Source organism: Spinacia oleracea, chromosome 3 (assembly GCF_020520425.1).
Source record: "Spinacia oleracea cultivar Varoflay chromosome 3, BTI_SOV_V1, whole genome shotgun sequence".
Classification (NCBI taxonomy): domain Eukaryota; kingdom Viridiplantae; phylum Streptophyta; class Magnoliopsida; order Caryophyllales; family Amaranthaceae; genus Spinacia; species Spinacia oleracea.
Genome location: NC_079489.1, coordinates 117,960,282 through 117,984,523, shown reverse-complemented (window position 1 = coordinate 117,984,523; position 24,242 = coordinate 117,960,282). Strand labels below are relative to the sequence as shown.

Sequence of the window (24,242 nt, the reverse complement as noted above, 5' to 3'; positions counted from 1 at the left end):
CTTGGGTATTAGATACAGGTTGTGGCTCACACTTATGTTCCAATCCACAGGGACTAAGAAGAAGTAGAAGGTTAAGCAAGGGTGAAGTCGACCTACGAGTGGGAAATGGAGCACGGATTGCTGCATTAGCTGTAGGAACTTATTATTTGTCGTTGCCCTCCGGGCTAGTTTTGGAACTGGAAGAGTGTTTCCATGTTCCAAGTCTTACTAAAAGCATCATTTCAGTTTCTTGCTTAGATGCTAAGGGATTTTCCTTTTTAATAAAAGACAATAGTTGTTCGTTTTATTTTAAAGAGATGTTTTATGGATCTGCTAGATTAATCAATGGACTTTATTTATTAGATCACGACAAACAAGTATATAACATAAATACCAAAAAGGCCAAAAAGGATGATTCAGATCTCACCTACTGTGGCATTGTCGATTAGGCCATATAAACTTGAAACGCTTAGAAAGACTTCAAAAGGAAGGAATTCTAGAACCATTTGACTTAGAGGATTATGGTAAATGCGAATCATGTTTACTTGGCAAAATGACAAAGCAACCTTTCTCTAAAGTTGGAGAAAGAGCAAATGAACTATTGGGTTTAATCCATACAGATGTATGTGGACCAATGAGTACAAATGCTAGAGGTGGTTTCAGCTACTTTATCACTTTCACTCATGACTTCAGTAGATATGGTTATGTCTACCTAATGAAGCATAAGTCTGAATCCTTTGACAAATTCAAGGAATTTCAGAGTGAAGTAGAGAATCAATTAGGCAAGAAGATTAAGGCACTGCGGTCTGACAGAGGCGGTGAATATCTGAGCTATGAATTTGATGACCATCTGAAAGAATGTGGAATTCTATCAGAATTGATTCCTACTGGAACACCACAATGGAACGGTGTGTCGGAACGGAGGAACAGAACCTTGCTAGACATGGTCAGGTCAATGATGAGTCAGGCCAAACTTCCATTAGAATTTTGGGGACATGCACTAAATACAGCTGCACTCACTATAAATAGAGCTCCGTCTAAAGCTGTCGAAAAGACTCCATATGAATTATGGTTTGGAAAGCCTTTAAATGTGTATTTTCTTAAGATTTGGGGATGTGAAGTATACGTCAAACGATTAATTTCAGACAAACTTCATCCAAAATCTGACAAATGTATCCTTGTGGGCTATCCAAAGGAAACAAAGGGGTATTACTTCTACAATACATCTGAGAACAAGGTGTTTGTTGCTCGAGATGGTGTCTTTTTGGAGAAAGATCACATTTCCAAAATGACAAGTGGGAGAAAAGTAGACCTCGAAGAAATTCGAGTCGAACAACAAACTCTAGAGAATGCTCAAGATGACATTCAGGATGAAACTCAGAGATCTTTAGAAGAATCTGGTGAGAATCATGGTCCATCTAGAAACGTTACCCCGCGTAGATCGCAAAGATATAGATCTCAACCGGAAAGGTACTTAGGTATTTTGACGAACGAGAGCTATGACGTTCTATTACTTGAAAGTGTTGAACCTGCGACTTACAAACAAGCTATGACGAGCCCTAGCTCCAAGCAATGGCAAGAAGCCATGCAATCTGAATTAGACTCCATGTCTAAAAACCAAGTATGGGATTTGGTCGATTTGCCAGATGGCTACCAAGCCATTGGAAGCAAATGGGTTTTCAAACTGAAAAAGGACAAGGATGGGAAACTTAAAGTTTTCAAAGCTAGATTGGTTGCAAAAGGTTACAGGCAAGTCCACGGTGTGGATTACGATGAAACCTTTTCACCAGTTGCAATGCTAAAGTCTATTCGGATAATGTTAGCAATCCCTGCATATTACGATTACGAAATATGGCAGATGGATGTCAAAACTGCTTTCTTAAACGGCGTTTTAACAGAAACTGTGTTTATGACACAGCCTGAAGGTTTTGAGGATCCAAAGAATGCTAAAAAGGTATGTAAGCTAAAGAAGTCAATCTACGGATTGAAGCAGGCATCCAGGAGCTGGAATATACATTTTGATGAAGCAGTCAGTGACTTTGGTTTCATCAAGAACGCAGACGAATCTTGTGTATACAAGAAGGTCAGTGGGAGCAAAATTGCTTTCCTAGTATTATATGTCGACGACATATTACTTATCGGAAATGACATTCCTATGTTGAACTCTGTCAAGATTTGGCTTGGGAAATGTTTTTCGATGAAAGATCTAGGAGAAGCACAGTACATATTGGGCATCAAGATTTACAGAGATAGATCTAAAAGGATGATTGGACTTAGTCAAAGCACTTATATCAATAAGGTGCTTGATAGGTTCAAGATGGCAGACTCCAAGCGAGGCTACCTACCCATGTCTCATGGAATAACTCTAAGCAAGACTCAGTGCCCAAAAACACTTGATGAGCGTAGACGAATGAATGAGATTCCATATGCATCATTGATTGGTTCAATAATGTATGCTATGATATGTACACGCCCGGATGTTGCGTACGCACTCAGTGCTACGAGCAGATACCAGTCAGACCCAGGAGAGGCGCATTGGACTGCTGCCAAGAATATTCTGAAGTACCTGAAAAGGCACAAAGATGACTTCCTGGTCTATGGTGGAGATGATGAATTAATTGTTAAAGGCTATACAGACGCAAGTTTCCAAACCGACAAAGATGATTTCAGATCACAGTCTGGGTTTGTCTTCTGCCTCAACGGAGGTGCAGTAAGCTGGAAAAGTGCTAAGCAAAGCACCATTGCGGATTCTACAACTGAAGCGGAGTACATTGCTGCACATGAAGCAGCAAAGGAAGCTATATGGCTAAGGAAGTTCATAGGTGAACTTGGTGTAGTCCCCTCCATTAAAGGACCAATAGCCCTGTATTGTGATAATAACGGAGCTATTACACAGGCAAAGGAGCCTAGACACCACCAGAGAGTCAAGCATGTACTTCGTAGATTTCACCTTCTACGAGAGTTCGTTGAAAGAAAAGAAGTCGAGATAAACAAGATTGGAACTGATGATAACATATCAGATCCATTGACTAAACCTCTGCCACAGGCGAAGCACAACTCGCACACTGCAGCTATGGGAATCAAGCATATTGGAGAATGGCTTTGATATCCCTGTTTAATGTTTTAAAGTTTTAGAGTTTAAATCTTTGTAAAACATTATTGGTTAATCATTCACAACAAATGAAAAGAATTCATTTTTCCATTTAATTTGTGGTTTATTAAATGATGAGTCCCTTCAATTTGACGATATATTCAAGATAGACTGTCAGGACCAGTCCTGTGACTAAGAAATGTCTATCAAGTGAACTTGAATGTCAAAGGTTGAAAATGGTCCCTAGTCGGAGTTTTCTATAAAATTGGACGCATAGAAAACGTTAGACGATTAGAATGCAAGATGACTAGTAGTTCTGTTTCTTGAACTATGTGGACATGGCAATGTCATAATCATTTGCATAGATACTTACTTTGGGAAGACTAGTATCAGACAAGACCTATGAAACTTTGCTGTAAGAGATGAAAATCTGTCATAAGTAAATTTCATTAAAATTATTAGACACTAAATCCTCAATACCTGAGTGATTTGAGATTACTTGTTTGAGAACTGGTTGCTTTGACGTTGACCAACCGTCGCACCGTAAAAGGAGGCTATAAAGGCAACGCTCAGGTAATCACCTATCAAACGAAGTCTAATCTCAAGATCGCAAGATTGGGATTGTCCTCCCATAAATCAAGATGAGATGCTTAAAAGTTGTACAAGGCCACTCGGAGAGCTAGAAACTGTGAAATGCATGGCCGTGCTCGGATGAATCATAGGCTATGATTATCTGTTTATTTGATCAGTTGAACTCTGAAACCGAGGAACACCTCTGGACATAATAAGGATGACAACTCTTACCTTATGTTCAAGAGCAAGCATCGAGCGACAAAGGAATTAGGAAATGCACACTTGTCCCTAAGGACAAGTGGGAGACTGAAGGAAATAATGCCCTTGGTCCAAGTATGCATTCTATGTTAAGTCTAATAAGTGCGGTTCAGTATTAATTAACAAGTTAATAATTCAGTGAGATCAAGTGAGCTGAATGCCTAGCTAGAGGCCGCTTCAGTTCAAGTGGAATTAATGATATTAATCCACAGCTTACTCTTGACTGAACCCGTAGGGTCACACAAATAGTACGTAAACGGACCAAGTATTTAATGGCATTAAATACTCCATCTATGGATATTCGGAATCGACGGATCTTGGTTTCAGTGGGAGCTGAGATCGTCACAGGCAAGAAATGAATGCTCCGGAAACGATGATATTGCCGGAAATGGAAATATGGATCGTATCGGAAATATAAATATTATCCAAGTCGTAGATGTTGCCGGAAACGGAAACATGGTACGTATCGGAAAATATTATCGGAAATGGAAATATTGCCGGAATCGGAAATATTGCCGGAAACGGAAATATTGTCAGAATCGGAAATATTATCGGAATCGGAAAATAATTCCGGAAACGGAAATATTAAATAGTTGTTCGAAACGGAAATTAATTCCGGAATCGGAAATATTAAATATTGTTCGTATCGGAAATGAATTCCGGAATTGGGAAATTAATCGGAAGCGTATCGTACGAATTAGCATCGGACGAGGCCTGCCAGACGAAGGCCCAGCAAGAAGCCGGGCCATCGCCCAGCAAGCCAGCGCGCCACAACGCACCAGCCAAGGCTGCGCCAGGCCCACCGCAAGGCAGGCCCAGCGCGCGCCAACTCTGCGGCAGCGTGTGGGCCTCGTGGCAATGGGCTGCGAGCTCGCGGGCTGCGCGCGCGCGCATGGTGCCCCTCGTGGGCTGCTGTGCGTGCGTGTGTGTGTGTGTTGGTGTGCTATACGAATCCTAAAGCTATCAGGTTTCGACTAATGATTAAATTCCTAAACCTAAAAGGATGAATTAATTAAATAAGAATTCTATTAGGATTCTAGTTTAATTAATTCGTATCCTAATAGGATTACAATTCCCTTTCCATACCTCTATAAATAAAGGCCTAGGGTCATTATTTTGTATAGAGTATGCAAGTATTCAAAGTGATTTTTGAGAGCAAAAATTCAGTCATACAATTGCCTACATTAGCCGAAAATTCTAAGTACCTTAAGGGCGATCCTAGTTGGTCAAGCTTAAGGCGGATCCGGACGTGCTGTGGACTATCTTCGGAGGGACGACAATTGGAGTCCTAAAGACTTGTTCTTGTTCGGTTCGGGCGCAGCTAGGGAAGGCACGCAACAAAGTGTATGCATCTAAACTATGCTAAATGATTATGTGTAAATAATATGCTTTCCTGGCTTTATGGTTTTTCCGCATGATTTATGAATTGTCATATGTATCATAACCTAACAGTTCCCTTCTCCCTATGAAACAATCCCTCCATTGTTCCAACTCATAGATCTCTCTTGAGATCTTTCGCTCTTCCTCTAGTAAGCCTGACTCAGGCTTAACATACATCAATTCAACTTTAATGAAATACAGAATAAATAAACACTAAGATAAATACGAAGATACAAGACCTACCAACCAATACTGCTCTAACTGGGAACAGGAACAGACTCTTAGAAATAAAAACTTTAAAGGTGATACCTGAAAGCTCCGGTTAATGCTTATGAGTCTGATAAAAAACTACGAGAAGATCTTTTGGTATATTTATAGTGATTCTGTGATTTACCCTAGAATCCTAGACTTCCAATTCTAATCAAATTAGGACTCTTCTAAAGATAGATTTCTATTAGGAAACAATTTAATCTTTAAACGAGTTTTACACCAATTTGGATTCTACTTTCCATATACCTAAAGATTTCAACTTCTCCTCGAACTCTTCCAAAGATTATCTTTAATCATTACTGAATTAATTTAGGCAAATTAAAACTCCTTTTAATACGGATAATCATTTGGACTTAAACCTAGTGTATTCTGCTAACTTTAAGAACTCAGGTGATAACTGGACTCTTTAAAAAACTTTGTTCCCAGACTTAGCAGTACGTTTGATATAATAGCCTTGTACCTTTTCGTATTTACCATATACTTTCCTAATGCTTCATAGAAGCTTAATTCTTGTAGCTTCATTTGTAGTGTCTTGACTTTGTTATATCATTCTATTGCTGCTTCACGGATTTATCTGACTTGTTCTCTTTCCTTCGAGGCTGCTTCATTCTTATCAATACAAATTGAGAGTAGCTCTTTCACTTTAGACCTGTCATTCTAGAATGTAAAACGTAAGCACAAATAAGCTTGTCATCATCAAAACTCAGGGATCAACAATACACTTCATCTATTTCAGAAAAATTACAACATTTGAGTAACACGTTTGTCAAGAGACAACCTTAAAAGTAAATATCTCTAATTATCCTTCTTTTTAAAATCTTAAAATTCAATATTATGAACAAATACAATAAATTAAATAAATCCATCTACATTTTAATTACTTATAACATTCGCTTTAGCAAATTAGTAGAAACATGTGGTCGATCAGTATTAGATTTGATTTTGTGGTAAAACTAAAAGTTCTGCAATATTTTTTGAAAATGGAGGAAGTATATACAAGTATGTACTCCGTATAATACTTAGATTAAAACAAAACAATGCCTTAAACTAGTGGATTTTTTTTTACCCCCAACCAAAAAGTTGGGGATATAATCAATCCCCACCGAGGCCACTTAAAGGAAGGGTTTCCCTCATTCTCAAAGTGACTAATCCACTAATCCTGATTGAATTACCCTATACAAGCTTCCGACCAAATTGGACAAGTCATCTTACCTTCTAAAAAATATACTTTAACTTTAAAAAATTATTAGAAAGAAGAGGAGTTGGGAGGAACATGGAGATCGAAGTACGTGGCAAATTAAAATTAGGAGTGATTGAAGTACGTGGCAAATTAAAATTGGCTTTCGGTTAGCTAGGCTGGTTTTGCTTTGCTTTAAATACAACTCTACATACGGTGGCACGTCTTCATGTATAATCCTCCTCTCCTACCGTACGTAGCTTACATCCATCGTATTCTCCTTTCATGTAAAATATATGCACGAATCACTAATTAACTTACCATACATCATATTATCATAATTATAACGCACATATGCATACACTGATACAAGAATCAAGAATGCCATGTGTTGCGCTTCTAGTAAAGCTAGCTCATTTGATTCTTGATTAGGACCTTAATCTAAATCCCTAATGAAGTGTAGTAGAGACTTGAGAGTTAAGATTTGGAGATTAATTAATTAATTAATTAATCATGATTATGAGATAATCACTGGTCTAGCTAGTGGTTTGGTTGGGTTTGTTTGTCTTCTTTAATTGACCGAATAACTAGCTAGCTTAGAATTCTCTTTCATTCCTTTCACAATCTCACCAAATTTATTGGTCATTGGTTTTTCATGTTCATTCTACATACTTGATTGTCTGTCTTTCTTAAAATTTGCAATCATGCATTAAAAGTGGCAATCATACACTATTTTTGGATAAAGCTACAAATAAAATTGGTAAAAATATTACTCTGTATATTAATTTGTGTTCTTCCTCTTAATTGTATTCATATATAGTTAAGGAGGACTAGATTTGCATTTTGGATAAACCTTTTGCTAACTCTATCCTTTCCCAAACGAAAAGTATAAAGGGAAATGTTCGATGTCTAGTAAAACACAATTTTTGCGTCTTTAAAAACTAAATAAAACACAAAGTTATACTTTATGAGAACTTTAACTCAAACTTAATTGTTTGAGAACTTTATCTCAACCTTAATTTTCTGATTTTCGCTAGTGAAATTTACGTTGTACGAGAACTTTATCTCATAATAATCTGTAATTAATTGTTTTGTTAAATGATACAATTAGAAATTATTTAGTTTTATACGGAGTATCATATATAAATGTACGTAGTAGGATCTCACCAAAAACTAAAAAAATATATACGTAGTACTTAGCTAGGGACTCGTAGAGTGGTTGAATTAGTTATTCACAAATTCTTATTTACAAGGGTTGTACAATAATTATTGTACACCGGAGTAAAAGTTAACTCAAAATGCTTAAAAGTTATGCTTACATATGTAAAAGTTATCTATTTTTTAGTGATAAATTTTTTTTCATTTTAATAAAACTTATTTCTTCAAAATCATTAATAATGTATAAAATTAATCATTTAATCCTTTAAAATGTTTTTCTATCAACTTTTTTTACTAATATAAAAGTTAATCAAAACTAGGTTAAAGTTACAAAAAAATGGGTTAAAGTTATCTTGGTGTACAATAAATTTATTGTACGCCTTGTGCGCGCAAGACCTTTTGTTAGTTATAACTCATGAATTAGTAGGATCTCACCAAAAACTAAACGTACGTAGTAGGAATACTCCCCCCGTTTCTTTTTGTTTGTTACGTTTGGACTTTTGCACGTTTATTAACGTATAATAAAGATTTTTTTATATTAAAAAATCAATCCAAGTAAAACCTCAATCCACTAATCTTTACAACAACCAATAAGATTGTTTTATTTATCAAAATGAACCAATAATGGAAAATCACATATATTGTTAACTTAACATACTTGGAAATTGTAAAACATTTCATGAGTTGAAAAAATTGGACCAATTAAAATTAAAAGCTGGCACAAAAAATGACAATATAATAAATTTATAAAAGGAAATATTTTTCCACGTAACAAACATTGTGAAACACCCTAAAAAGAATACGTAACAAACAAAAAGAAATGGAGAGAGTAGTAATTAGCTAACTACGTAGAGTGGTTTGTAAGTTATAACTCTTTTTTTTAACGCAAACCGACGAAATATATTAATTAATTAGGGTGGAAAACACCGGAACACCAAAGCCATCCCACTAAGTGAGACCAAGTTCTAAAGATAAAGCAAAAGCCAACCCTAATTCTACATTAACACTTACAACCCCATCAAACTCCAAAAACTTGTCAAAATGGGGGAGAATTATGAACCCATATGCATCCCCTTAACACCTGGTTAGTTAAAACTACATAGATACTTATATGTACAACTAAAACTTGATGAAATTGACGCCCTGCTTGAACTTGAGAATCATGCGTCTTCCAAAAGATAGTCATCATCACGATCATTTGTTGGGCACTGGAGTATCTTCTTCATCATCCTCAACTTCAACAATCTCAATATCCTTGTTAATTGTTGAACCGCCAACAATGAAAGGAGTGAATTCTTTCTGTTTTTCTTTATCTTTGCTCCTTACATCTGTATTTGTAGAGCTTCCAACCACTTGTTTTATAGTTGACACGATACTGCCAAACACAATCTCTGAAGCAGATGAGCTTGCACCATCCTTGTTTGCTTTTCCTTGATTCCCAACTCTTTCACCAACAATTGCCATAGCCTGATCATGAGCATTTCTTCTTATTTCTTCTACATAATCTGGATTAACCTTCTCGAAGTCACTTTCATAATCATCCTTAGCACAAGATGGAATGATGTAGTGCAATTTATGACCCACAGCCATAATCAAAGAATGAGCTGCCAAGGAATGAGCCACCTTATTGTAAATCTTTGGGATGTGCTTGAAACTTACAATCCAGTTCTGACTCAACATAATAGCTACTTCCCTAAGGACAGGTCCTAATTCATGGTGCACCTGATTTTGAACTTTTCCCAAAAGCAATTTGAGGTTCATAGCATCTGTTTCCACTTCTAGCTTATCAATCATCAGATCTTTTGCAATTTTCAGACCTTCACGAAGTGCATATAATTCAGCGGCTAATGGAGAGTGAACTGCAAACTTACTTGAGAAACCAACAAACCATGATCCTGTGTGTCTTCTGAACACACCACCACCTCCTGAAACAATATTGGATTTCCAAGCCCCATCTATATTCAACTTCATAAATCCTTCAGCTGGTGGAATCCACTGTTTCTTATACTCCCACAGTCCTCCCTTGCCATCTATATTCTTTCCCTGCAAAGCTAAATTAGTAATTTTCCAATCCATATAAAAAGAATTATAAAGAGAAAAGGAAGATTTCATTTTAAATTCGAAAACAGTTTTATTTCTTGAAATCCAAATATGCCAAAGGGATATGACAAAAATCACCTTCCATTTCATGGAGTTTTGAAGATTAAAAATAATCCACTCTTTCCAAGGAGTATTATAGGAGTTAAAATCAAAGTTATTTATATTCCATATTCTTTGAAAGATAAAACACCAAAGAACACTGGATTGAGGGCAATCTCTAAACAGATGAATATGATTTTCAATAGAATTGGAACATCTACAACAGTTTGGACTTATCTCCATAACTCTTTTATTAAGATTTTCAGCCACTGGAAGGATCTCATGACAACAATTCCAAAGTAACATTTTGTATTTAAAAGGAACTTTTATTTTCCAAATCGATCTCCAAGAGAAATTGTTAGGGGATGGAATAGGGTTGGAATTTGTTCTTTGGATATGATATGCAAATTTTATCTCAAAATCCCCTGATTTAGAGTAGTTCCATCTAATAAAATCCTCTTCCTCATCATTATTGGAGAGTGGGTAAGCTAATATAAGGGTTTTAATGTTAGTAGGAATAAGGTGTTGAATTTCTTCCAAATACTACTTCCCATTCTTAATAATATTATGCACAAACCAATGAGCTTTGGATTCAGGAATTTTAACATCTTCCATAGTGTAAAGGGGGGCATTTCCAATCCAATGATGATACCATAAGGAGGTGCTTTTACCATTTCCAATTCCTATAATTAAACCTTTTTGAAGTAATTCTCTTCCTTTAAGGATATCTCTCCATAAAGGAGATTGATTATAGTTAGGGAAAGTGTTTAGGAAATTAGAATGATTCAAATATTTCTCCTTGACAATCTTGACCCATAGTATATCTGGTTTAGTGAGGATGGTCCATCCTAGTTTTGCCATGAAAGTTAAATTCCACTCCTTTAGTCTTCTAATTCCTAATCCTCCTAACTCCATTGAACTGGTCACTTTATCCCAACAAATTCTGGAAATATAACAACTTCTATCCACTTTATTCCAAAGGAATTTTCTACAGCATTTTTCTAAGGCATAAGTAATGGTAGTAGGAAGCAAATTGGTCTGCATAGCATAAAGAGGGTAAGACTTAAGTGTAAGTTATAACTCGGCATGCACAAATCACAAGCCACATAAATTGTATTGAAAAGACTAAAATCAAGACACGTCTAGAAACAGGACTAATCAAAGCCAAAAAAGAATTTGTAGAGGTATATTTAAATTAGGTAGTACATTAATTAATTAGTGGGGTTCAATATGACAATGTAACAACTTACAAATAGAGTTCTCCTTTTAAAATAATTGTCAGTTTTAGTATTTGTGTAGTAATTTAGAGTGGGAAATAAGATGTTTACTTTGTCTTTTACTACGTAACTAACAACATTTAATAATATCCAGTATTTTTTTTTCAATTTAATGTTTATACAGATAAATAAAAAATGACAATTATAAAAGAACTTAAAAAGTTAATTAAAGCTACATAAAAGGAATGAAGGGAGTAGTATAAAAAAATATTATTTCGAAATCTTTGTCTCACTGTTGTGTCCCATTTATTATCCTAGTCCATTTCATGGTCCATCTAAAATAAATTAATTATATATGCTTTTAAAAATAAAGAAAGGAAATAAATAAATTGAATGAGGTGGAGCCATATAATAGAGTATGTGGAATATTGAAAAAGACACAATTAAGGGACATAAGATTTTGATTATATATATAGAGAGTAAAATGATATATATAGTTATATTTAAATTTGTATATAGAAGGAAATATTCAAGTAGACGTTACTCTATGTAATACCCTTATATTGACTCCACATTCCTCTCGTTCTACGTTCTCTGCCTTTGTCTTCCAACTCTAGCTTTCCTTCATTCTTCTTCTACATACATACATACAACCCACCATAGTTTCTCGATCATCACTTCCTCTCTCGTCTCGATCGACCAATATAATCTATCATTTCTCTTTCATTTTTGAGGTGATCGATCAACAATTTCTGCATCATATAATACTGTCATTAAATTATATGAAAAAGTTTCCAAGAACTTCATGATCGAATTCATGAACTTTGGTTAGTGAAATTTTGTGATTGATTTGCGTTAAAAGGAGGAAGATTATAGCCAGGAGTACGTCAAAGAAATGGGTTCTTTCTCCACCCCAAATGAGACTAGACAACGATCCTACACATCAATGTGAGCTTAATTTCTTACTTGCTAAATAATTAATGTACCGTCTTTTTGCATGCATATCATTTTTTTTTTATCAATGTGCGAAAGCATGCATGGTTCCTTGTTTTTCGTGGGTTCTTGAGTTCTACTTTTAACATGAGTTTATATTCATATCAAACATATATATTAGAGAGCAATCATTTTTCATAAAACTCATTATTTTATGGAATTTTGATTTAAGTGAAACTAGTTTAATTAGCTACTACATCCAAAAAATATAGGACCGGCCGAAACCATTATGATCTAATGGCATTACTTTCCATCTTCCATAGGGAAGAACAAGACCTTTTTATCAGCTTTATTTTATTACCTATTATCTCTCCATAATGATTTTTTTCGATCGATCAAATACTAGAAATTCAAGGTTAATTATAAGAAGTAATTAGGTAATGGTGGACCAATGATTGCTTACACTTTATAGTACTACGTAGTTAACAGATTGATGATAGATGCTAGTTAAGAATATTATTCATAAAATAAAAGCGTGCAAAATAAGTAAAGGAATAAATAAGCAATTATCCGACTATCCAAGGAGTATATTTGAAGCAAATACAGAGAGGTTTTACATTCTTACTCTCATGCTTTAAGTTTACATTCAATCAACTATGACAGGGTTTTTCCGTTTTCAAGGTTGTTGCAGGGCTTATGAACTTATAAAAAACAAACTAGTTTTCAGTTTTCTGTTGTCAGTTTTCAGTATTTCTTGTTTGATTGCTAAGGCTTAACTTAACAACTGAAGTTGATCGTGATTGTTAATGTCGTATCCTAATTAATTAGCTCAAATCATTTTTAATTTTTTGCTTAATAGTGAAGACATTTATAAAAGGAAGTTGCAGAGAAGCAAAGCAAAAGATCCAGATAAACAATCCAACATATCTATCCAAGACAACAACAACAACAACTACAAGGGTGTGAGGTCAAAGTTACCCCTCTTGAAAGTTGCCCTACTCATCATTGTCTCTGTTACATTCATCACTATCTTTTTGCACTCTCCACCCTTCTGTACTCATCATCACTTATCTTCAACCTCTATCTTCCGGTACGTACATCCACGCGACTTCATGATCATACACTAGTTTTACCACTACAAAATTATGCATTAATTAGAGATGGATTTTGAGACGGATTACTAAAATTTCGTCTCTAAATTAAAATTGAGATGGAATTCTATATGGAATTTTAAAATTTTCGTTTAATTTTGTTTTTTTTTTGAGACGCCCTCTTTCTGTCTCAAATTCGTCTCTAAGCATTAGTTTGAGACGGATTTAGACTATATAGAGACGAAATTCCTAGTCTCTACAAAATGATTATTTTGTAGTGTACAAGATTTGATCAGAGAGGCTAATATTTTTTAATGTAATCTCGATCAATGCAGGCCTAGTTTAATGAGAAGGTGGATATGGGGTAATATCGATCCTAGATACCTATCACATTTACAGATTAATTGGGATGACATCTCTAAAGTTCTTGACAAACTCAATGAAAAAGAGTACCATTCAATTGGCCTCTTAAACTTCAACAAAGATGAAATCAAATCTTGGAACCAGATCATTCCTGAACTTGAACATACTGTCCTGAATCTAGACTATGCTGAAGAAACTGTTACATGGGAATCGTTGTATCCGGAATGGATCGACGAGGAGGAAGAGGAAGATGTACCACTTTGCCCCTCGTTGCCAAAACTCGAACCACCAAGGAAGAGACTTGACCTTGTTGTCGTGAAGCTGCCTTGTCGTCAGGGTGAACTGCAGAATTGGTCGAGGGATGTAGCTCGGTTGCACTTGCAGCTTGCAGCAGCTGGCCTTGTTACCTCGGCCAAAGGGAATTACCCTGTTCACTTGCTTTTCATCACAAACTGCTTCCCAATACCAAACCTGTTCCCTTGTAAGGAGTTGGTCAAACATCAAGGAAATGCATGGTTATATAAGCCAAACTTGAATGTGTTGAGAGAAAAACTTCAGCTTCCTGTTGGTTCTTGTGAACTTGCTCTTCCTCTTAAGGACAAAGGTAAGATGCACATATTAATAACGCTCTGTTATGTTCGACTTATTTTGAATTATTTTAGACAAAATAAGTTCAGAAGAAATAAGTTTAATCATACATATTCAGATAAAATAAGTTCATATAACTTCAGATAATATAAGTTTAGACAAAATAAGTAGAACAGAATGGATCCTAATTCATTGTTTGGTTAACATAACTTATCTTAATATAATTTGAGCCCTTGATTAACACAACCACATGAACATCAACTAGTTTAAGTGGTAAAGCCTTTGCGGGGAGACATTGACTTCAGAATTCTATCATTCATAAATCAATGTTTGGCTGACATAGTTTTTTATGCTACAATTTTTACAGAGAGGACATACAGGGGAAACCCAAGGAAGGAAGCATACGCGACAATCCTACATTCAGCTCATGTGTATGTCTGTGGTGCCATAGCAGCTGCTCAGAGCATCCGTATGGTAGGGTCCGATAGGGACCTAGTCATTTTAGTTGATGAGTCAATAAGTGCATACCACAGGAGTGGGCTCGAGGCAGCAGGGTGGAAGATCCGGACCATACAAAGGATAAGGAATCCAAAAGCCGAAAAGGATGCATACAACGAGTGGAACTACAGTAAGTTCCGGTTATGGCAACTAACAGATTACGACAAGATCATCTTCATTGATGCTGACCTTCTCATACTAAGAAACATGGATTTCCTCTTTAGCATGCCAGAAATATCAGCCACAGGAAACAATGCAAGTCTGTTTAACTCGGGTGTCATGGTCATAGAACCCTCAAACTGCACTTTCCAGCTTCTTATCAATCATATAAATGAAATAGAATCCTATAATGGAGGAGATCAAGGGTACCTTAATGAAATCTTCACATGGTGGCATAGAATTCCTAGGCATATGAATTTTTTGAAACATTTTTGGATAGGTGATGAGGAAGAGAAGAAGCAAATGAAAACTAGGCTGTTTGGGGCAGAACCACCCATACTGTATGTGCTACACTACCTTGGGATCAAGCCGTGGTTATGCCATAAGGACTATGACTGTAACTGGAACACAGATTTCTTACAGGAGTTCGCAAGCGATGTTGCTCATGCAAGGTGGTGGAAAGTTCATGATGCAATGCCAGAGAAACTTCAGGAGTTTTGTCTGTTGAGAACAAAACAGAAAGCTCAGATTGAGGTGGATCGAAGGCAGGCTCAGAAAGGGAATTACAGTGACGGGCATTGGAAGATAAGGGTTAAAGATAAGAGGATGAAGAAGTGTGTTGATAAGTTGTGTAACTGGAAGGGTATGTTGAAGCATTGGGGTGAGAAAAACTGGACTGATGTTGAGTCTTATGCTCTACCACCACCTTCTATTGCAGTAACACCTCTTTCTTAATTGCATTCAATCAGGGTTATTTTTTATTTTAGATTTTGGAAGACATTATGTATTTTTTCGCGGTATACTTGGATTTTGTTTAGTAGTAGAGTCTATACAAACTACAAAAAGCCCTTCATTACAATAATCTGCCTCTTCTCTTCCTCCATGCCATAATAGAGTAGAGGTTTCAGATATTATATCAGCATTTTTTAAGTCAAACATAATACAAGTTAGGATAAAATTTCCAAATATATGAGTTTCTACTCAAATAAACCTCGAGTATAATTTTCAACCCCAACACATAACATAATGTTGCACTGCCAAATATTTCAACATAGCTACTGATGCAATCAACGTATGCTAATTTTGGATAAAAGTTAGTTGTTGAAAGAGAAGAGTGTATTTGACTTAAAGGATCTTTTCTCGGGATACGAAGATCAAAGGCAACGACTCATCTACCACATGGAGGCTATCTTCTAGGTAGCAGTCCCTCCCAGTACATCAGAATAACAGTACAAAAACGGTAACAACTTCATTTGATTCAATGAATGAATATTTTCTGACATGCAGTTAGATCAGAAGGATGAACATACCTTTTGAGAAAGCCAGTCTCGAACGAACCTTGTGGTGCCTTCCAGTAAACAATCGTAGCACTGAAGCAAAGTGTACTATCTCCATCACGCTTCACTAGACTTTAGACAAAGCCTTTACAGTCAGTTTTGACAACCATAGTTTCACATTGTCACAAAGATGAGAATTAAAAGGATTTCTGATTTTGCATACCTTAAAGGAAGTCAGAGCAGGGACTTGAAAGTTGAAATACTGTCCTTGTAGTCATTTTGCACAATTTGCAGGACTGAACTAAGATTTTAAAATATGACAAGTCAGGAAGCAGTCATATAAGAACTGAGAACTTTGAGCTCATCAATCATAAAATTACCACTGAAATCTATTTTCAAATCCGAACACTCAAATTTATTTGTATATAGAAACTTGTTCGGGCCCCGTGTGGGACCCACATCCAAAACCTATAAAATTACCAAAATACCCCTAACGACAACCTCGAGATGGACCTTCTCAGCAATCTCGGGGTCCAAACATTAGTCTCCCTGAGGCCCAAGAATTTATACCTCTACAAACACATTTATTTAGTGATCCATCACATCACTATTCAGGTATTCTATTCTTCCCACACAATCTCTCTCTAACCTGCAACACACAACTGACTTGAGCGTCGGAGAGGGTTTTCTCGGGAACACCCCGAGGTAGCTCACTTTGTTGATTTTGTAGGTCACGACTCACGAGTCGCCCAAGTATAGAACGTCGGTCGCCTACTCGGACGAGCTCCCCACTCATTCTATACTTGGAATTTCTATGCAGAAACAAAACTAATAACTAGTTACAGTTTTCCTGGTACGAGGAATTAGAAACCAGAATCCCATTCATGAGCCTGTATAAAGTTTTGAGCAGAATAAGCAGTCATGTGCGCTTCAGGAATCTTGCTACTCCACTTAACTCGCTTAGACACATCAGCTCCAGGTCCCTTATTCCCAAACTCCCCATAATAAAGGGTAGACATTGTAAAGTCTTGTCGGAATGGCATCCATCCCTCAGGCGATATAATATCCTCCATTGTACACTTAATGAATATTGTCCTCGAGTACATCTTCCACGGTCTCCCAAGGTAGTTCTTGTGGACCTTGGGATTACCTCGCCAGAAGTTCAAGTACTCATTGGTTCCATTAATGAGACATCCTAGGAAGACAAACCCTGTAGCCTGAGCAGGGTCCGTCCTTCCTTGGGCTGTGATGGCATTGTTCTCCCCCTTAGAGGGGTCCACTTGCCGTGGTCTGACAAGGATGGTGCAATCTTGGAAAAGGGCCGCTGCATTTCCAAAGATAAAGTCCACATTGCCCTCCATGTGGCATGATCTGTAGACCTGGAGTAGGGAGTGTGCATAAAGAGTGTCTTGGTTGCCTAAGAACTCACAATCTTCAACGAGGGAGAAGTCGTTGTCTGATCGGAATCGGAAAGCTACTGCTTGGTGTGCTTTTGGGCCTGCTGTGTTCTTGAAAGTTATCCCACTTGCCATGAACCCATCACCTGTAACTCCTGGAAAGCAGAGAAGACATTTCAAAACTACGGGAATTGAAGTAAGCAAAAGTTCCTTTCACCTTAAAACAAAAGTTTTAGGAAATATGGGAAAGTTAAATTCATATAAGGGCTACCTATTCACTTCACGACTAACAAAAGTTTAGGAAAGTTCAGATAATGGTTTCTCATGAGACAAGAATGAAGCAATTAACTCTTGTTTGTTTGTTGTTCATGCTTGAAAGGTTATAGGCTTAGCTTGGTACATTTCCATATCCAACCAACAACTTCATTTCCATGTCCATTTTTGTTTACCCCATTTGCCATTTTAGGCCGTCATTAAAAGATTGTCCGTTAACCATATAAGTTCATGGATCGCAACTTTATTTTCACGTAAAATACATTTATGCCACTTATATCTCTTCTCAATTCTCTACAATAGTACTCCGTTTTGATTAGTAAAAAATGTTTTTTATCGGTTATCATTGTTATCAATCGTACGAAATTCAAGAACAATAACAATGTATAAATTAAATATACTCTATGTACTAATGTAAAGAACAAAATACTAATACAAAGTACATAGGTAAAGAACAACATGGAACACACTAAACAAATACTTAAAGAACAAAAAATGACGGAGGGAGTAAGTATTGAGCAGACTTACCAACAGTAGCTGTATTGTACGTACTGATCCCCAAAACCCCTGTATTCACAGACCTAGTAATGACCGTTTTACCCTTCCCATCCCCTAAAAACACCAAATTCCTCTTCTCTAATGGAACCCTCACAATCTCCTCATACACCCCTTCCTTTATGTAAATTACAAATCTCTCCTTCCCCTTCAGCTTCAACCACGCTGGCGCCTCATTCACCGCCTCCTGCACTCTTCCGTAACACCCACCCGCCTTCCCTTCCTTACAAACTGTCACATTCACCCTTCCTCTCAACTCCACCCTCCCCGAATCGAATCCTAGTCCAGAACTGGACCCACCAGTTTTCTCCCAAAACCCGTTCCGCTCCGTCAATGGAGGACGCCACGACTCAGTATCATCCCCATAGTTTACAAGCGCGTGCATTAAACTAAGAGCATTACTAGTAGTTTGCATGAGGGTAGAGTTCAAAAACGACATCTCTTTGTCAACCACGCGCGTGCCGTTCACGTATGAGAGCTCAGACCAGCAGTCGTACTGGTAAGTTAACTCGGCGATCGTCCATGCACGTGCTTCATGGAGGGTGTCACGTGAGAAGAGAGCATTGGAGGAAATTCGGGTACGATAGGAGGAGAGATTGAGGTAGTCGAGGCACGTGCGGGAGGCCATGGAACGGTTGTGGTGGTTCGGGAACGTACGGAGGATGGTGTGGATCATGGATTGGGTGGTTCGGATGTGGCGGGAGAAGAGGGAGAGCATGGTTTGGATGAAGTTGGTTAGGGTTGGGTTTGGGCTTGGATTGAAGTTGAGGAGGGAAGTTTGGAAGGTGTGAGGGAATTGGGTGGCTTTGCATATGTGTATAATGGGAGTGGAGGAGAGAGAGTGGTGGAGGAAGGCGGAGAGAAAAAGGAGGAAGAGGAGTTGCTGGTGGTCCGGTGAGGGCATTGTGGTAATCTTAGTGCATCCAAGTGAAGTGTACACTGTGAAGTGAACTGATAGGAGGTTTTCTCAGCCCATAATGGCTTGCGTCCAAAATGGACACAAGTACCATTATAATAATATAAAGTGGTTAAATTTTAAAGGAGAAGTGTTTATAATGAGTTGGAATGGTACTTTTGTACCGTTACGGGGAACGGGATCCCCTGAAATTTGAGGGTGGAAAACATGGTGGGAAAATTTCGCCAATTTGCAGCAAAGTATTTCGCGAAAAGTTGGAGGGAAAAATTTACACGAAATTCCTTCGATTAAAGCAAGAGTTCCTCTGTTTCTTTTACAGGAGAGAGAAAGAAACCAGAAAATGTTCTTGCTTCCAACAGGAGAGAGAAAGAAACCAGAACAAAATCGTCCATATGAGAGAGAAAGATAAGGGGAGATTAGGGATGGTACCAACTTATAGAGAACTGTTTGAATTATTTTTCCCAAAATTCCTTTAGGGCGAATTGTAAAAATGTAGTTTTGACGAAATTTCAGTTTGATTGAAAATGTATTTGAAGTTTGTTACTTCATTGAAATTAAAGTCGAAATTCAAAGAGTATTAACTTGGAGATGAAAATTTATTCATAAATTGAAAGTATCGATTTATGAAAGACAAAATATACTACATTTGGACTTAACAAGTACCATTGATTAACTGGAAAAAAATAGAATATACTGTATGTGTATCAATATAGATATTGGTACTATATATGTACCATATTGTAGATATGTAACAAAGAAGTTAACATATGATACTAAATTTGAAATTTAGTACACTAGAAATACGTTTAAACTAAGGTTGGTACCTGATTTGTACCATTCTTTTAAAAAATATTAAAATTATATTAAATTTTTACCATGATGCGAATTTGGTATTTGTTACGTACCAATATTGGTGGAATGGTATGATATATGTACCAAATGTACGACCCGACATAAATTATGGTATTTTATGTATACCAAATGTGAATTGAACAAAATTTGGTATTAAAATAATGCTATATTCAAAAAAAAGTTTATATTTGGTACGTATTATGTACCATATCATAATTTTACAAAGAAAGTAAATAAGATAATACCAAATTATTAGAAATTTTTTGACCTTTTCAAGGTCCTATTTGTCAGAGGAGATTGGTTCCCCTTATTCCGACACGTTATTGCCCAACCAAAATATCCCAAAAAAGGGAGGAAATTATGGAAATAGAAGGGCGGGAAAAATAGAAAGTACAGTACGAAGGAATCCCATTTAAGGGTTTATTGTTTTAGGAGAGATAAAGAAAGCAGAGTAGAATTTGGTATTCCACAAAAATCAACAGTTGGTCGCACATCATCGAGCAATTTTAAGGTATGTGCTTGTCTTAATTTTGTAAATCAATATATGAATTTTGCATATTCAATTAATGAATTAGGGTAATCAGTTATTGATAAATTGCAATTATGTTTTGAACTTGAGCAAAATAAATGATTGGCAATTTGTAAGAATTGAGGCATGATTATTAATTAAGTGTGGAATTATAATAATTTATTTTGATAATTAAATAAGTGGGAATGTGTAAGCCTTGAGAATGGATAATGATTTTTAGTTATTGAAAACTTTGTTAGGGTTAGGGTTTTGAAAGGGGTTTTTACTTAATTGAAATGTAAAATGTGGCAGAAATATGGTTGAATTTGTTGGGAATGATAATGAGGATGTAATTGAGGATGTAATTGAGGAAGTAAACATTACGGATGATGAAGAAGAAAATGGAGTCGATGATGATGTAGTGAGTCCTCCATTTGTTGGGATGGTATTCCAGAGTTGGGAAGAAGTGGATACGTACTACAAAAGGTATGGGAGACAACTGCAGAGTCGTATGTGCAAAAGGGGGGGGGGGGGGAATCAAAGGAACTGAGAGGATACTTGTGGAAGTGTGAATGTTATGGTCGTGCAGTTTATAGGCGTCGGGTTGAGGGGAAAAGGGTTTACTCAACTAGGGATGAGCTTGGCACCAAAAGGTCAAAGAAATGTGATTTCCCGGTGCTAATGTATTGTAACAGGACTAAGGATGGGGAATGGGTGGTTAAAAGGGCAGTTAATGAGCATAAGAACCATTGTCCAACACCGAGGAAATCTAGGTATGTTCCTAGGTATCGACAGGAAGACATCACCTCTCTTGTAAAGAGGAAGTTGTTCAATGACTACAACTCGGGTGCTAATGTTCCTCAGATATTTAACTGTCTAGCTAGCGAGAGGAACGGAGTTGAGAACGTGACATTCACCAAAAAAGATCTTCAAAACATTATTGCTAGGGACAAGGCAGAAAAGATGAAGGAGGGAGATTGGAATGCAATGTGGAAGTACTTTAAAGCGATGTCTACTGACAACGAAAATTTCTTTCACAAGCATAGGGTGGGTGAGGATAACAGATTAACGGATGTGATGTGGGTAGATGCTAGGAGTAGAGCTGCTTACGAAGAGTTTGGAGATGTTGTCGTGTTTGACTCCACCTACTTAACAAATGAGTATGACTTGCCATTTTCTAACTTTGTTGGGGTTAATCACCATGGTCAAACCATTCTGCTTGGGTGTGCATTGTTATCCCATGAAGATTCAGAGACCTTTGAATGGTTATTTACCGAGTGGTTGTCATGTATGTCTAACAAAAAACCCATTGGTTTTCTTACTGACCAAGACGCTGCCATGGGGAAGGCCCTACGAGAAGTAATGCCTGATGTCCGACATCGATGGTGCTTGTGGCACATACTTACCAAGTTCAGTCAAAAACTTGGAAAATACAATGACTATGAGCTGTTCAAAATTGAGCTTCATAATGTGATTTACAACAGCCTTACCCAAAACGAATTTGAAGTGCAATGGACTTATGTAATCAAGAAGTATAAACTGGAGGGTGAGATTTGGCTTGCAGGTAATTCCATAATTATATTGTTCATTATTTCATATATGGTACATTAATAAACAAAGCATATGGTCCTTTTTCATGCAGACACACATTTTCCTGCAGAAACAGATTTTAAGATTTGCATATGTTGTTTATGTTGATCTCATTTTGCTATTATTTCAGGATTATACCATGGAAGGGAAATGTGGGTGCCTACATTTTTTAACGGGATGTTTTGGGCTGGAATGAAGAGCACTCAAAGATCCGAAAGCATAAACAGGTTCTTTGATGGGTTCGTTGATAAGCACACTCGATTGTTTGAGTTTGCTCCATTTTATATTAAAGCAGTGGAATCTAGAGCTAACGATGAGCAACAGGCTGATGCAGCTGACCAAAGGGCAGTTCACCCGTTGGCCACCCAATATATGGTTGAGAGAGCCTTTAGAAAGGTGTACACAGATGCAAAATTCCTCGAGGTTCAAGAGCAGTGCAATCGTGTACTGTACCTTACTTCCCTTCAGACTACTATGGTGTCAGCTGAAGTTGCACAACATAAGCTGGAGGACAGAGTGTGGGTATTGTGTAAGGAAACCCGCAAGGAATTTTCAACAAAGTACATGCGGAATTATATCGTGCAGATAAATTTGGAGACAAAATTGGTGGAGTGTGAATGCAAGCTATTTGAAACTGACGGTATACTTTGCAGGCACATTATAAAAGTGTATGACATGCATGACATTCAAGATGTCCCAGATGTTTATATTCTTCGTAGATGGAGGAAAGATGTGTCAAGGAAGCACTCGCGCGTGAAGGTGGTGTACCATGATCCAAGTAAGACCGAAGATGTCATGAAGCATGATAAATTAATGCTAGCATACGAGCCAATCAGTTTGAAGGCTTCAACGAAACCCGAGTGTATTAAAATCGTGATGGATACATTGAAGGCGTTGGAGAAGCGGTTGGATCAACAGTTGATTGGTGTGGAAGATATGGATGTTGATGAGACACAGGATGATGTTGGTACTCCTGGCTTGACTAAAACCAACAAGAGGAGGGCAACTACTCCTAAATCTGTTACCAATGGTTGCAGTCAAACCAAAAACAAGAGGACCACCAAAAGTACCCCTAAGTCTGTGAACAAACGAAACAAGTCTGCAACACCTCCTGATAATGTCATTGTGAATGACCCTGTGGCAAGAAATAAACCACATAGGACACCAAGTTGTAGGCACCGTTCTTGTGTTGAGCCAAAAAAGAAAACACCCATTAGGAGAAGGAGAAGCAAAACAAATGATGTTACTGGCTGCTCACAGGAACTTCCCACGCAGGTATTACAAATGTATTTATAGTACTTGTTACGTTGCAGTTAATATATCTAGACCAGTAACTTTGATTTGACTTATTCTTATTTAGGGCGCTGATGATGTTGAGTTTACACACACTTCCCCTGGAGGTATTGAGATGTTATCTCAAGATGGGTCACTTGGGTATTTCACTAGCAATGTTGGGGGAGATGATGGACTTGACATTGTTGGTGATGTCTGTGATGATGGGCTTGGACTTGACAATGTTGATGATCTTTTATGCCGAAATTCTCTTGGATGGGATAATTGATCTTCGAAGTCAGAACTATGAAGAGGAAAATAGGTGTAACAATTAAATTGTTTCTGTGTTGTTGTTCATTTCAGATGTTTGAATGATCTATATGAATGTGTTTGAATGGGACAGAATCTATCTTTATGTGTTGTTATTACTACAACTTTGCGATCCTTTCTTCAACACTGGAAATTAAAAATGTTGGTGATGGACTTAAAAAGTACCAATTAACCTGAATTGGAACAAATACTGTACCAAATACAACACATATATCCCAGTTTGGTACAAAAACTCCACAAAATTTAACACACATACCCTAATTTGGTATAAAAACTGTATCAAATTCAACATGCATGGGTTGTATTAGTCTAACTAGGGTACCAATTTATAAGAAGTCCATACTTGGTGTCCAGTAATCTATACACATAGGATAGGTTATGTGTGTTAAATTTTGATC

The 24,242-nt window shown here is 37.0% G+C and overlaps 3 protein-coding genes across 3 annotated transcripts; 2 read left to right on the top strand and 1 right to left on the bottom strand.

Annotated features, from left to right (window-relative positions):
- Positions 1–11,741: 11,741 nt before the first annotated feature.
- On the top strand, positions 11,742–15,842 carry LOC110791383 (UDP-glucuronate:xylan alpha-glucuronosyltransferase 1). The gene is made up of 4 exons (XM_021996127.2): positions 11,742–12,190; positions 13,035–13,265; positions 13,602–14,233; positions 14,585–15,842. The coding sequence occupies exons 1-4, from the start codon at positions 12,138–12,140 to the stop codon at positions 15,607–15,609; spliced, it is 1,941 nt and encodes a 646-aa protein (XP_021851819.2). The 5' UTR covers positions 11,742–12,137; the 3' UTR covers positions 15,610–15,842.
- Positions 15,843–17,014: 1,172 nt separating this feature from the next.
- LOC110791379 (probable pectinesterase/pectinesterase inhibitor 51) lies at positions 17,015–19,280 on the bottom strand. The gene is made up of 2 exons (XM_056839580.1): positions 18,350–19,280; positions 17,015–17,703 (listed from the first exon to the last, which is right to left on the bottom strand). Exons 1-2 carry the CDS (start codon positions 19,278–19,280, stop codon positions 17,015–17,017), a joined length of 1,620 nt encoding a protein of 539 aa, XP_056695558.1.
- Positions 19,281–19,441: 161 nt separating this feature from the next.
- On the top strand, positions 19,442–23,803 carry LOC110791378 (protein FAR1-RELATED SEQUENCE 5-like). The gene is made up of 5 exons (XM_056839579.1): positions 19,442–19,737; positions 20,965–21,138; positions 21,249–22,216; positions 22,373–23,517; positions 23,603–23,803. Exons 1-5 carry the CDS (start codon positions 19,442–19,444, stop codon positions 23,801–23,803), a joined length of 2,784 nt encoding a protein of 927 aa, XP_056695557.1.
- Positions 23,804–24,242: the final 439 nt, after the last annotated feature.

Bases quoted from the DNA above. Each gene is read 5' to 3' on its own strand.
- LOC110791383 (XM_021996127.2), top strand. From the start codon at position 12,138: ATGGGTTCTTTCTCCACCCCAAATGAGACTAGACAACGATCCTACACA. The intron at 12,191-13,034 runs GTGAGCTTAATT...TTTGCTTAATAG, and splicing joins CAACGATCCTACACATCAAT to TGAAGACATTTATAAAAGGA. The intron at 13,266-13,601 runs GTACGTACATCC...CGATCAATGCAG, and splicing joins TCTTCAACCTCTATCTTCCG to GCCTAGTTTAATGAGAAGGT.
- LOC110791379 (XM_056839580.1), bottom strand. From the start codon at position 19,280: ATGCCCTCACCGGACCACCAGCAACTCCTCTTCCTCCTTTTTCTCTCC. The intron at 17,704-18,349 runs GTAAGTCTGCTC...TCTGCTTTCCAG, and splicing joins GTACAATACAGCTACTGTTG to GAGTTACAGGTGATGGGTTC.
- LOC110791378 (XM_056839579.1), top strand. From the start codon at position 19,442: ATGGTACTTTTGTACCGTTACGGGGAACGGGATCCCCTGAAATTTGAG. The intron at 19,738-20,964 runs GTTTGAATTATT...AAAATGTGGCAG, and splicing joins GTACCAACTTATAGAGAACT to AAATATGGTTGAATTTGTTG. The intron at 21,139-21,248 runs GTATGGGAGACA...TGCAGTTTATAG, and splicing joins GTGGATACGTACTACAAAAG to GCGTCGGGTTGAGGGGAAAA.